We start from the raw sequence: 14,947 nt of genomic DNA, 5'->3' as shown, positions 1-14,947 counted from the left end.
TCAGCTCCTGCATCCTCTGCATGATGCTTTTATTTTCAACTGCTGCACCCTCTGTATTTTGCTGGTATTTTCAGCCCCTGTACTTTCTGCATTTTGCTGGAGTCTCCATCGGCATCTTTTAGTTCAGTCCTTTTTCAATTGCCTTTGTTTGGGGAAAGACGAGTGGAATTTGGAGGTGGTGGGTGCAGTCAAGTCACAAATCACTACACCTTGATTGCTACCATTTTTCAAAACAGAAAGACATTTTCCCTTGATATGAAGGAAGAGATTGATGAGCCGCAACCAAAGCTTAATAAGGAGGAATCGATAATTTATGATGGGGAGGGGCACCCTTGTTAACATTAATCTTGGGACTCAATAGGATAAGGAGTACTTAGCCCTGAGCAGGGTGAGTTCCAATGTATCTAAGTAAACCATGGATGTAGGTGAGTAAAACCAGGCCTGACTCAGTCTGTCCTTGATGGTCTGGAGTCTTTGTAAGAGCCCATGAGGTGTGGAAGATGTGAACAATGCCGCAGTTTTCATGCTTCGTTTCCTTGCCGCAGGGTCAGAGTATGAGAAATCAGCACATGTGCTCCAGTTAACATCCTCAGCAGTGCGTGCCCACCTCAGGGAGCCACGTTTCACCAGCCTTGCTTTTGCTAAAAAAAAAATTAAAATACAGAAGAGAGATATGTCGTCAAAGGAAAAGAAAAAGGAACCAAACCCAAAGGAGCTGCCTCTTTGTGTAGTCGCAGGGAGAGTCATTTTATCCCCTTGTGTCTCAGTTTTACTCCATGGCGCTGTCACTGAGGCTTTGTGTGTGATCCTGCGGGTGAGATATATTGATGGACCATGATAATGACTAAATGAAGTGTATAGTTTTCTTGAATTTCTTTATTTATTGTAAAACCAGAGAAATATTCTTGGTGACACAGGGTTGAGGGCATGAGGAGCCAGCTGGAGTTTCACTGCCTCCATTTTCTCCACACACTGTCAGACCGCGGAACAGCTGCCAGGGTAGCATGCTCTCTCCTTCTCTAATGAGGGGAGGGGTACACCACCAATTCCTCTGGCAATCAGGGACCATTGTGAGAGGATAGGGATGTCAAGATCACGCTACATGATGCAGGAGCTCAGAGCTCAGCAGGATGCTGACACAGAGAGACAGAAATAGTCCCCAGTGATCCTACAGACTTTACGTTGGTGTGGCAAGCTGATTTTTGTTTGTGCGGATCCACAGTTTTGCCAAGCCTGTTCTTCATGGGTTTTCCCAATGAATTTGGTGCTAGTGGACTGATAGAAAAAGAACTATGAAGTGCCCCTTATTTATCTGTGTAAAAGCTATAGGATACCAAACTGTTTCCTCTTTAACACAGCTGTCAGGTAACCTATGTAGAGATGGCTAAAGTTCTGCCTGTGCAGCACTCTTTCAGAAAGATAAACAGTTTTGACATTTATCAAACCCCACAGTCTCCAGAACAGGGAAAACAGGACTTCTGTAAATACCCAGCCCAGGGAGAGGTCACTGTCTTTGGCATATACAGCCCCAAGTCATTGGATCAGAACCGTGCTGTGGGACTAACCATCATTATTAGCCTCCAAGTTGCAGCAGCCTCTATATTGGGGAAAAACCAATCTAGGAATAATACAGTCACTGACCTGAAGAGGTCAGGAGTGAGCAGCCAGACTAAGAGCCTACCAAGCTGCTGAACTGATTCCACAGAGCACAGATACAGTGGACCCCGTCCTCTTAACACTGATGGCAAGGAGCAGAAGGAAGGGTGAGCGACAAAAGGTGCTAACTAATCCAACTGGAGAAGAAGAACCGCACCCATGGTAAAGACATCTCTACTCTCCAAACTTCCCTTTGGAAAGTCCCCCCTCCCCCCACACTCAATATCTTGAGAATGTAAATAGATGAGGACAACAAAGAAGGTTATACAGAAAATGTTTGTGTTACCTGTCACTGTAATATGCAAGGAACCGTAAATAGTTGTTGGAGATTGTGAACTAACACTGTGTGCAGCAAGGCAATGGAGGTTGGGCCTGCCTCTCTGTCACTGGCTAAGGGGTGTCTCCTCCTATATTTTGGGGAGAAATAGAAAATGCCCTACACAATCTAACTATAGGCATGCTCTAGTTCTACCCCCTGAGAAGTCTAGTTCTGTGGTGAGATGGACCGGGCCTCATGGTGCATCCTGAGCACATAGCCACAGGCAGACATGTTTTGGAATAAGCTTTTAAGGAATTCTGGATGTTTTAGAGTGGCATAATCGAAAGGGAAGCCCAAGTTTTCCTGGGGACATCCTCCCAGGACGCCCCTGTGAAGGGGCGGAGAAACCTGTATTATCGAAACAAGATGGGCGTCCATCTTTCGTTTCGATAATACGGTCGGGGACGGCCAAATCCTGAAATTTAGGTCGACCTTAGACTTGGTCGTTTCTGATTTTCGGTGATAATGGAAACCGAGGAAGCCCATCTCAGAAACTACCAAATCCAAGCCATTTGGTCATGGGAGGAGAACAGCATTCGTAGTGCACTGGTCCCCCTGACATGCCAGGACATCAACCGGGCACCCTAGGAGGCACTGCAGTGGACCACAAATTGCTCCCAAGTGCATAGCTCCCTTACCTTTTGTGCTGAGCCCCCCAACCCTCCCCCCAAACCCACTACCCACAACTGTACACCAGTACCATAGCCCTTAGGGGTGAAGGGGGGCATCTAGATGTGTGTACAGTAGGTTTCTGGTGGGTTTTGAAGGGCTCACATTTACCACCACAAGTGTAACAGGTAGGGGGGGTTGGGCCTGGGTCCACCTGCCTGAAGTGCACTGCACCCACTAAAACTGCTCCAGGGACCTGCATACTGCTGCGAGGGACCTGAGTATGACATTTGAGGCTGGCACAAAATATTTTTAAAGTTGTGTTTGGAGGGTGGGAGGGGGTTAGTGACCATTGGGGGAGTAAGGGGAGGTCATCCCCTCCGGTGGTCATCTGATCAGTTCGAGCACCTTTTTGAGGCTTGGTTGTAAGAAAAAAGGGACAAAGTAAAGTCGGCCAAGTGCTCGTCAGGGACGCCCTTCTTTTTTCCATTATGGATCGAGGATGCCCATGTGTTAGGCACGCCCAAGTCCCGCCTTCGCTACGCTTCCGACACGCCCCAGGAACTTTGGTCGTCCCCGCGACGGAAAGCAGTTGGGGATGCCCAAAATCAGATATCGATTATGCCGATTTGGGCGACCCTGGGAGAAGGATGCCCATCTCCCAATTTGTGTTGAAAGATGGGCGCCCTTCTCTTTCGAAAATAAACCTGTTAGTCTCTTGGGGAGGAGAGTGATTTCCGTTTTTTTTTTAATTTCCCCAGCGGACATATCTTTGAGGAGGTCGATATTCAACACAATTTAATTGGCCAGTAACAGCTCCTGGCCGGTTAAATCACCTGTTTGATGCTAACCGGTCATTTTCAGCGGGACTTAACTCATTAGCGCTGCTGAAAATAACCAGTTAGTGCCTAACTCAAAACAGGCAATTTTGTGGCCATTCCAGGGGCAGAGTCAGCAGTTAACCCACCAGGTTAACTGTATAAATAGGACCGCGTAAAAGTCAGTCCTATCTATGCGGTGCACTATAGCTGGTTAAGTGTAGAATATCACATTCACACTACACCACAGAGATGCCAAGTTACCTAGTTCCAAGCTGGAGATTTGGGGCCAGTCCTGGATTTCTAACCACCTCATTCTGGCGCATTATGGAACTTGGAGCACTGATTTCAACGGCCAGGATCAGGCACTACAAATCCCACACTGCTTTTGAACATGTTCCAAGCCAGGACTGGCCCCAAAGCCTTGGACTGGATAACGTGGCATCTCTGACACCAGATATGTGTTAGCCAGCTCTACAAACCCAGAAATTCAATGCCAGACATGGCTCAGCATTGAATTTCTGGGTTTAGTGCCGGCAGCGGTCAGCAAAACACTGAGCACCGCTGGCTGAATATTGACCCTGAGGTAATTTTGGGATTGCTCTAACACCAATGGTCCCTACCCAGTATACTGAGGAGGATTGGTGGCTTTTCAGGTGTGCTCTGTGAGAGTATATTACAGGATTCCCAGAGATGCTAAGTTACCCAATTCCAGGCAGGAGATTTTCAGACAGTCCTGGATTTCTGACCACTCCATCCTGGTATACTATGGGACTTGCAGCACTAATTTCAATGGGCAGGATCAGGCAATACAAATTCCACATTGCTTTGGGATTTAACTTCAGAACCAGGACTAGCAAAAAAAAGTCTCCAGCCTGGAACTGGATAACTTGACATCTCTGGATTCCATAAGGAGTCTGGTGTATCCAACCTGTAACCCTAAGGATCAGGAAAAGAGGGAGGAGGGACCTACCAGGGCCCCAGAAGACAAGTCTAATTAACAAAGCTTGCTCCGATTATAGGGTTTTCATTTTGGGATTTTGGTTATTGCTCTCTTGATTTCCAGCGTAGATATTTTGTTTTCGGGATATACCAAACAAAGGTATTTTTTAGCATAAAAGATCTGCCTTGCTGTAGACTTGTCTTTTTCTTCAGTGTTTTGGTGCATCTGTCTCTGCAGTGAAGGCCTTGGGGCATTTTGTCTCCCCTGAGGATCTCAAGGTGGCAAACAAATGTGACAAAGTGTTGACCACCAAGGCCAGAAGGATGCTAGGTGCCATACAATGAGGCATAATTAGCAGAAGGAAGTAGCTGTAATGCCCTTGTACAAGCTGTGTTCAGTTTTGGAGGCTATATTTTCCGAAGGATATAGAAAGACTTGAAGTGGTTCAGAGGAAGGCAACTGAAATGATAGGAGGTCTGTGCCAGAAGATAGATGAGAAGAGACTTGAAGACTGGAATATATATACTCTAGAGAGAAGAAGCAGGGATGATATAATACCAGTGTTTAAATACTTGAAAGTATTAATGTGAAGACAAATCTTTTTTCATAGATGGGGAAGCTATAGAACTAGAGGACATAAAATGAAACTGCAAGGAGATAAGCTTAAAAGCAACATCAGGAAACACTTTTTTCATGGAAAGAGTGGTGAATGCCTGGAAAGCCCTCCCGGTAGAGGTGGCTGGGACAAAAATAGTGATGGAATTCAAAAAGGTATGGGATAAATAGAGAGAATCCCTATATAGCAAGAGGATGGTATCAAAGGAAAATAAATTGCCATTGTCGTGTAACCTGCACGGAGCGGCAGGTACAGTACTAAAATAAAAGGCACAGAGTAGGTAACTTGCATGTTCTGCACAGAGCAGCAGGTACAACTAGCCATCTAGCTGGACAGACTGGATGAATCACGGTGGTCTTTTTCCACCTTCTCTTAGGGTCTCTTTTACTAAGCAGTGTAGGCGCCTACATGCGCCCAACACGCGTCAATTTTGAGTTACCACCCGGCTACCGCATAGCCCTTGCAGTAATTTAATTTTTGACGCGTGTCTGCTATGTGCGCCAGAAAATATTTTTATTTTCTGCACGGGCAGTAAATGGGTGGTAATCGGAATTTTACACACATAGGCCACTACCACCCGGCTACTGCGTGAGACTTTACCGCTTGGCCAACAGCTGGCAGTAAGGTCTCAGACCCAAAATGGATGCGCGGCAATTTTCATTTTGCCACACATCAATTTTCGGAGAGAATTTTTAAAAAGGCATTTTTTTTACAGGTCCGCTGAAAAATTATTCTGCGCATGCCCAAAAAACGTGTCTACACTATCGCAGGCCATTTTTCAGTGCGCCTTTGTAAAAGGGCCCCTTAATATGTTACTATGTACATAACACATCCTATAAACTCCAGAAGGAGGCTCTTTTTAGCATGATGCAAGTATTAAGACAAGCACTAGCAACAGTACATCTGACAGACTGAGATCAGAGGTTCATTCAGGACCGGTGCAAGGATATTATGAACCCCAGGTAAACCTTCAACCTTGCACCCCCTTCTCCAATTAACTTTCAGGTTCCTAGGCCTCCCCCCTCCCCCCTCCATGCCCGCTGGAGTTTTTTTTTAATAATAAAACTCAACCATTATGATCATTCCCAACACATCCCTTCCAAAGTGTATAAAATGTGGGCATTTCCAAAATCTATTTGCTGTCGTTGCAAATAAAAGTACGTACTCATAATTCCTGGAGTTAGTGAGGCTGTCAGGACCTATTTATTATTTTGTCTTGACTGAAATTGGTCTTTTCCTCTCCCTCTCAGAAGGTACCACCCCAGGCAGTGGCCTAGTTTGCCTAATGATCAAGTCAGCCCTGGGCTTATTCTTGTCATAACATTTAGAAACCAAACCCAATTGAAGACATAGAGACATAGGTATTATTCAGACACACAGACAGACAGGCAGGCAAGCAGGGAGGTGGTTGGTTTCTAGAGAAATCTGAGCTGGGTTGACCTGGAACCTAGAGATGCCAATCAGTACACCCTGTTACCACTGGAGGCAGAAGAGGGGTTTACAGGGTCAAATGTTAGCTACTAACCTCCTCAAGGTGAGAATTTCAGCCCAGGCTAGAAATTCAAACAGACCGGAATACAGTCTAAAACAAAAGAACACTACCAAACAGCCCAGGCTAGCAAACTGGGCTCTCCATAATGGGATGGATGGAAATATAGAATTCTCTCAGTCTCATCTCTCCAGCATACTGGGGCAGCAGATTTGGGGTTCTGCTCTTGGTGGTTCACTATTTACCAGACCTAGGTTTTCTTTTCCCAGACATATGAGAAATTAAAATCCTCAGGAGAAAAGATGCACCACTGTATAACTGCAATGATGCACTGTCTCTCAGGACTTCTTAACGTATTATTGGTTGAACCCTTAGCCTTCCCCTCCCCCTTCATGTTTGCCCCCATCTTAACCCCCCCCCCCCCCTACACACATACACACACACACACACACACACACACACACACGGCTACATTGCCATGAAATCTGCCAATCAGAGGGAGTGCTGTGAAGCTTGAACTTGGCTGCTGCTTCTATGGCTTTTCACTTAGCTTGAGTTTTTTTTTTTTTTTGTAAATAGCTTTTATTGAGGAAATCCGAGAGTCCTATTACTACTCTACTGTAAGTTATTACATTTATAATTTGCACACCACCTCGGGGCATCACGTACAATAAACATCCACACAGCATAAGCACCATGAAAAAGCAACAGAATTAACAAGTAGCTGAATCTAGAATACCAGAGCTAAAGGCACAAGTGATGATGGGTGTTATCACCCTCAGCAGCAGCAGGGACAGCAGAAACTGTGAACTCTTCTACAGCTAGCATGCCTCCATCATTCAATACACGGCCTCCTGCTGGGACATTGGCAGGGTCTGCAGGAGCTATGAGCTCCCCCACCAATGCCAGTGCACCATTCCCTGCATCATCTCCTGCTGGTGAAGACTAAGATTGAAGAAGCTGTGAGACCCCACTCCTTCCCCTCCTCCCTCACAGCACCACTCTCTTCAGTGCCTCCTGCTGGGACATTGGCAGGGTCTGCAGGAGCTACGTATGAGCTCCCCCACCAAAGCCAGTGCACCATTCCCTACATCACCTCCTGCTGGAGAAGACTAAGATTGAAGAAGCCGTGAGACCCCACTCCTTCCCCTTCCCCCCAGGTATTCAATGCTGGTTCACATCTGAGCACTGGTACTGGGGCTAATTCCTACTGAGCTGGCCGCTGCAGCTTAGGTGAGTCCCGGCTGATAGGAATAAAATAAGGAAAATGGTACAAAAAAGCTAAAAAGAGTAGATGCAAAGGTCAGGAGTTTAATTCAGAAATGGAAGTTGTTTTAAAATGGGAAAAAAGGAGGGGGGGGGGGGGGTTCCTCACGACTTCCACAAGAAAAGCAAGCAAAAGCAACTAAGGTGAATGTGAGGAAAGTTCCAAATAACCAAGGCAAACAAGGAGTAAGAGCATCCAAAAGTTTCTTTGCCAAATTAAACTGACCCAAAAGACCCTACACGGGCCATGTTTCAGTACAATGCCTTCCTCAGGGTTCAAGATGGTCCAGATAAATCAGCTTCACAGAGAATATAAATGGTGATATTATAATAATGGAACAAAATACGCTGCGTGCCGTGATAACCAGTCCTCTCTGTGAGAAACGGCACATGTAGGGTCTTTTGGGTCAGTTTACTTTGACAGATAAACTTTTGGATTCCCTTACTGCTTGTTTGCCTTGGTCATTTGGAACGTTCCTCACTTTCACCTTTGTCGGTTTTTTGTTGTTTTTTTTTAGTTGCCACCTTGGAAACCCAGACTAGATGTATTTCACATATTTAAAAAAGGGTGGAAAGAAAAAAGGACACATGACAGTCAGCATGGTTAAAAAGTGAGGTGAAAGAGGCTATTAGAACCAAAAGAACATCTTTCAAAAAATGGGGGGAAAAAAAGGATTTGAATAAAGAAAACAGGAAGCAGGATAAGCACTGGCAAGTTAGATGTAAAGCATTGATAAGGAAGGCTACAAGAGAATTTGAAAAGAAGCTTTCTTTAGAGGCAAAAACTCAGGTATATTATATTTACATTTATTGACACATATATCCCACATTAGCCTATAATTGTTTGATGTGGCTTACAATCCTTAAGAAACAACTGACAACGTAGGAATCAAGAAAATAATTAATATTTACATCATTTCCTAATTTGATTGTAACAGTAATCTACGAAATAAGAACGTTTTTCACATTTTTCTGAAGCAAAGATAATTCTCCTGACACCTTGTTTCCCGCAGTAGTGAATTCCAACATTTAATTGCTTCAAATGAAAATCCAGCGGAATGTGAGGTTTTATAAACAAACTTACTACACTTTAGATAATGGAGAATCAAAAAAATCTCTTAAATCTGCTCTAGCATTTCTTTTGGATAAGTCAACAAGACTTTCTATATAGAATGGAGCCACACTATATATTATATGATGAGCTAAGGCACATAGCTTAAATACTGATCGTGCCTCTACCGGCAACCAATGCAGTGTTAATAACGATGGTGTTATCAGCGTTGGACTGACTGTTCGAGCATCTGGGCAGTGTCCGAGGGCCCAGAGGCTCTCCCCCTCCCGCTGCTTCTGCTGCACACTACAGCCTCCTGAGCCTCAGTGGGCCCTCCCCGGTCCCACCTTGAAGGGCCCTGGTGGTCCAGTGGTTTCTGTGGGAGCAGGAAAAAACAACACTCTTTCATGCGAGCTGCCGCTATTCTGTCCGGCGCCACTGTGTTTTAAAAATGGCTGCTGAGAATCCCTGCAGCAGTCTCACAAGACTGTCGAGACCTGCGAGACTACGACGGGAAGTCCCAGCACCCATTTTGAAAACACAGCGGCACTGGGCAGGATAGCTGTAGTGGACAGGAAAGATGGGGTTCTTTACTGCCCCTGAAGAAGCCACTAGACCACCAGGGCCCTTCAAGGTAGGACTGGGAAGAGCCCATTGAGGCTCGGGGGAATGTAATGTGTGGGAGGGGGCAGCAGCTGTGGCAGTAGGGGGCTATATGGGGCGACGGCAGCGTAGCGGCTGGGGGGGAGGCAAATGACCTTTACTGCCTGGAGGACCAGATCATTGTCAGTCCAATCCTGGGTGTTACCCTATCATATTTCAACACACTGTAAATCAGCCTTGCCGAAGTATTTTAAACTGTCTGAAGTTTTTTTTAACAACACCCTGTTTACATTCAATATAAACAATACTACAATATTCCAATTTGGCTAGTACCAAAATTTGGACCAATAAATAAAAATGTGTTGGTTGAGAATTAAGCCCTACATCTTCTAAGCTTCCATAATATTCTAAAAACCTTAGTGGCAGAAGCCACAGCTTGTTGTTCAAATGAGAAATGGTTATCAATGACTACCCCAAGTATTTTCAAGCTAGTCTCTATTGCACATTTAACATTATCAACTGTAAAGCTTTCAACTGGCTTAAAATCAAAGGGACTACTCACAACCAAAAATTTTGTTTTTTTCCCTATTAAGCTTCAATTTAAATGCTGCAGCCTACTTTTTCAACATATCTAGCCCTCTCTTCATGTCAACCAAAATGTCTTGGACACCATCATCAAAAAGTATAAGTATCATGACATCGTCAGCATATATAAATGGATTCAATCCCAAGTCATTGTTTTCTCCCCAGTAGGGCCATTAAAATACACTACGCTCTGGAACCCACACTGAGAAAGATCCAGATATTTTTACCCGTTATGATCTGTACTGTAAATAACCTGGAACCAACTATACACCATCCCACTTATTCCAATAGCATCAAGTAGATTCATCAATATTTGATGATCAACCATGTCAAAAGCGCTTCATATATCAAACTGCAGCACCATAACCTTCTTGCCAACACTAATATTCTTCCTAAGCTCAACTATTAGTGTGGAAAGAACCATCTCTGAGCTATATTTAGGTCTAAACCCTGAGTGAAAATTGTGCAGAATGTAATACTTAGATAAAAATTCCATAGGTTGATGTGCTACAATACCTTCCATTACCTTAACCAGCAAGGGTATCAAGTAGGAGCGTAGCCAGACCTGCCATTTCAGGTGGGCCCCGAGATAACCTGGGAAGCCTCCCCCCCCCCCAAGTACATACAATACAGTTAAAAAAAAAAGCAACTTTCCCTCCACTCCTGCCCCACATATTATTTATTACTAGTAAAAAAAAGGCCCGTTTCTGACACAAATGAAACGGGCGCTAGCAAGGTTTTCCTCGGAGTGTGTATGTTTGAGAGAGTGTATGTGAGAGTGACTGTGTGTGAGAGAGAGAGAGAGTGAATGTGCGAGTGTGTGTGTGTGAGAGAGAGAGAGAGAGAGTGAGTCTGGGTGCGAGTGTGTCTGTGAGAGAGAGTGTGTGTGAGAGAATGAGAATGTGTGCAAGTGCGTATGTGAGACACAGTGTGAGAGAGAGTGTGTTTCACACAGATACAGTGTGTGCGAGAGAGAGAGTGTGTGTGAGACACAGACTCTCTGTGAGACTGAGTGTATGAGACCAAGAGAGTGTGTGAGTGACTGTGTGACACATAGAGAGTGAATGTGATACAGTGTGAGACAGAGTGTGTGAGAGACAGTGTGTGAGAGTGAGAGAAAGACATTGACTGAGAGAGAGAGAGAGAGTGTGTGTGAGAGAGTGTGTGTGTGTCAGGCCCCCCTCCCTCCCTCCCTCTCTCTGTTGTCAGCCCCCCCCCCCCCCCCCTCTCTCTCTGATGTCTGAGCGTTACTGTGCAGGATGCTGAGCTCTGGCTGTGCTTCAAGGAACTGACCAATCCTATTTAATAGAATGCACCTCCAACATTCTGAAGCTGAGAAACCTCGTGTGGTTGGTCACTTCTGCTTGTGACGAACCCGGAAGCACGTGATGTCAATTCAGGAGATGGATACATAGAGCAGGAATACCTCAGCCATTCAGTCAGCTTCAGAATGTTGGAGGTGCGTTTTATTATATAGGATTTATTGCATTTGTACCCCACATTTTCCCACCTGGGTAGGTTCAATGTGGCTTATAGGTTGGTTTAAGTAAAACAGGTTATATAGTAGAATTCAAAAGTGAATTACAGGTTATTTAAAGTAAAACAGTTTGCCTAGGGGAAGAATCACGAGAGCGGTCGCTGAAAGCTCTGCTCCGTGCTCCTTCTGGCAATTCCTGTTACTAAACCCCAATACAGCATGCTCTTTGCGAGTCGTATCTGCTACTAGACTTGTCTTGACTGCCTAACGACTGGAGCTGGAGTCCAGCGCATGAGATGGCGGCTAAATCGATTCGTAGAGACAAAGAAAAAAGTAAAATTGTGGAGGACAAGATGGCGGCCCCAGCCAGCCCGCCAGGAACAGCGGTTAGCTCAGTGTGGGCGGCTGAAATTGCGGGAGAAGTGACAAGCGCCCTGGAAGTGATTTTAGATTAAAAAAATTGCAGGGACTGGACTTAAAGCTGGAGGGCTTAAAACACAATATGTCACAGTTAAGCCAAGACATGGTAAACTTTCAGCAACAAACTGGGGCCCTGGAGGATCAGATTTCTGCCATGGAACAAAAATACTCCAAACTGCTTAAGATGGTAAAAACTGAAGCAGAAAAACTAGAAGACCTTGAAAACAGGTCTAGGCGCAAAAACTTGTGTTTTGTTGGTTTACCTGAGGAGCTAGGGAAAAAGGAGCTTCGCGCCTTTTGGAGTCATGGCTGGCGAAAGAACTCAAACTACCAGCACATATCATCATCTTTCTCCCCCTCCGCCCAGCATCTGCTCCTCTGTCCATCCCCCCCCCCCCCCCCCCCCGCCATCTGCCTATCTATCTCTGAAACCCCCCCTCCCCGGTCTACCCTCCAAGCCATCCCTGGCAGCGATTCCTGTAGGCAACGTGCACCAGCCCTGCAGGCTTCCCTCTACCGCGTTCCCACCGTGCCAGTGAAGAAACAGAAAGTAGCATCATCGAGGGTGAAATGCAGTAGAGGGAAGCCTGCAGGGCTGGTGCAGGTTGCCTACAGGAATTGCTATAGGCAACTGCTCAAAGGTAGACTGGGAGGCGGGGGATTCAGAAAGAGATGGTCAGCTGCTCTGCCGCCAGCAGTGAACAAAGCAAGAGAGAGAGGAGTAAGGCACCTGCCAATAGGTGTTTTGGGGGCCACTAGACTGGTTGACCTGAGGCAAGAAGGCCCACCCGTAGCTACACCACTGGTATCGAGACCATGGGCCTATAATTTGACATATCATTCCTTTTAGCAATCTAGTTCTTTGGTATGGGAGTAAGCAAAATGCCACCTTTCTCTCTGGCAGGGGCGTAGCCAGACAACAGATTTTGGGTGGGCCTAGGGAAGAAGTGGGTGGGCACCAATTGTTCCCCCCCCCCCCTCCAACCACCACCCAAAAAATATCTCAGCTGGTGGAAAACGCTTCTTTCCATCTTGGCAGTCTGCAGCAGGCATGCGCTGAAAACTGAACATTCGCAGTCTTCAGCTGGCCGAGCTTGGGATCCTACCAGCTATCACTAAACGTGTGCTACTGTTGGGTGGGCCTGAGCCCTAAATGGGTGGGCCCTGGCCCACCTGTGGCTACGCCACTGCTCTCTGGGAAACAAACCAAGTGACAACATTTTAGCCATGTATTTTGTTAAGACCTCTATAAGTACTGATGGAACCTTTTTCATAAGATAATTAAGACTGTTATCTAACATATAAGAGGCAGATGAGTATTTTTATAAATAAAACAAAACCATATGACTAAATGGTGACATAAATAAAAGAAAAAAATATCTATCAACTATTATTCCATCATCACTTTTGGGTAAATCGACCATATAATCTTCCACCTCACCAGATATTTCTGGCAAAACTTTCCTTATCTTAACTATTAGAAGCAGAAAGCCTTTGAGGGAGTAAGTGGGACCATTAGATTATCAAGGGGTGAAATAAGCATTCAGGGAGGACAAGGCCATAGCAAAGAGACTAAGGACCTCTTTTACTAAACCATGCTAACGATTCCTGTGCGGCAAATTCGACAAAGCCCATTTGAATTGAATGGGCTACATTGCATTTGCCATGCTGGGAATCACTAGCGCAGTTTAGTAAAAGGGGCTATAGATGGATTCTTTCCTTCGGTCTTTACTGAAAAGGATGCAGGAGATCTACTTGTAACGGAAACGGTATTTAAAGGTAATGATACGGAGGAACTGAAACAAATCTCAGTGAACCTGGAAGATATAATAAGCCAAATCAACAAGTTAAAGAGCAGTAAATCACCTGGACCAGAAGATAAATGCCCCAGGATACTGAAAGAACTCAAAAATGAATTTGCTGGTCTATTACTAATTTATTAGAGATCTGTTTCCTGTCATTAATATGATCCATGGTACTTGAAGATTGGAAGGTGGCCAATGTAACACTGATTTTGAAAACAGTGATCCGAGAAATTACAAACTGTAAGCCTGACATCAATGCTGGAAAAAATTGTAGAAACTATTATAAAGAACATAATTGCTGAAAGAATAGACAAACATGGTTTAATGGGATGAAGTCAACTTGAATTCAGCCAAGGAAAGTCTTCCTTCACCAATTTTCTGCATTTGTTTTTGAGTGAAGGCATGAATAAACTTGTGGATAAAGGTGAACCAGTTGATATAATGTACTTAAATTTTCAGAAAGTTTTTGACAAAGTCCCTCATGAGAGACTCCTGAGAAACATTTTAAAAACAATGGGATAGGAGGTGATGTTCTGTTGTGGATTGGGAACTGGTTAAAGAATGGAAAACAGAGAGCAAGGTTAATCGGCCAATCTCTCAATGGAATAAAGTGAAGTGCCCCAGGAATTGGGACCAGTGCTTTTTAACATATTAATAAATGACCTAGAAATGGGAATGCTGAGTGAAATGATTACATTTGCAGATGACACAAAACTATTCCAAATTGTTAAACTGCAAGTAGACTGTGAGAAATTGCAGAAAGACCTTAGGAGATTGGAAGACTGGACATCAAAATGGCAGATGAAATATAATGTGGACAAGTGCAAAGTGATGCACATTGGGAAGAATAAGTTCCAAATTAGGAGTCACCACCCAAGAAAAAAAATCTATGATTGGATATTCAGACGGTGGCTGTGAGCATTTTTTTAGCCACTGCTGGGATTCTCCTTGGATATTCAATGCCAGGTCATGTCCAGGCATGGTGTTGAATATCCGGGCTTTTATGGCAAGCAATCTCTTATGTGGTTAAGTGTGATATTCAGCATTTAAGGGTCATTTTACAAAGCCACGGTAAAATAGGGCCTGCACAAACATCAGCGCGTGTTTCTGACACATGCTGAGGCCCCCTTTTACTGCAGCGGGTAAAAGGTTGTCTTTTTTCCTAAAAAGAAATGGCTTTGCGGTATGTGAGTCACAGAAGAGAGGGTAAAATCAGCAAACAAGCATAAACAGAAATAGAAAAAAAGCAACACTGGGCCTTCAGGATAGAGATAATGGTCGTCCTTTAAA

At 44.7% G+C, this 14,947-nt stretch overlaps 1 protein-coding gene across 24 annotated transcripts in view; it reads right to left on the bottom strand.

Moving 5' to 3' along the window:
- NRXN2 (neurexin 2) overlaps positions 1–14,947 on the bottom strand; it is a 1,346,335-nt gene that overhangs the window by 1,042,088 nt on the left and 289,300 nt on the right. For 3 of the 24 annotated variants that reach the window (XM_030218492.1, XM_030218493.1, XM_030218491.1), the window contains one exon: positions 9,526–9,530. The exons of the other annotated variants lie outside the window; for them this stretch is intronic. In XM_030218492.1, coding sequence (XP_030074352.1) covers positions 9,526–9,530 — 5 coding nt within the window. The remainder of the gene's footprint in view (positions 1–9,525; positions 9,531–14,947) is intronic. 24 annotated transcript variants of the gene reach the window in all.

This window comes from Microcaecilia unicolor, chromosome 11 (genome assembly GCF_901765095.1).
Source record: "Microcaecilia unicolor chromosome 11, aMicUni1.1, whole genome shotgun sequence".
In the NCBI taxonomy this organism is placed as follows: Eukaryota; Metazoa; Chordata; class Amphibia; order Gymnophiona; family Siphonopidae; genus Microcaecilia; species Microcaecilia unicolor.
Note: the sequence above shows the minus strand (reverse complement) of the source record. Positions and strands in the feature narration are given on the sequence as shown.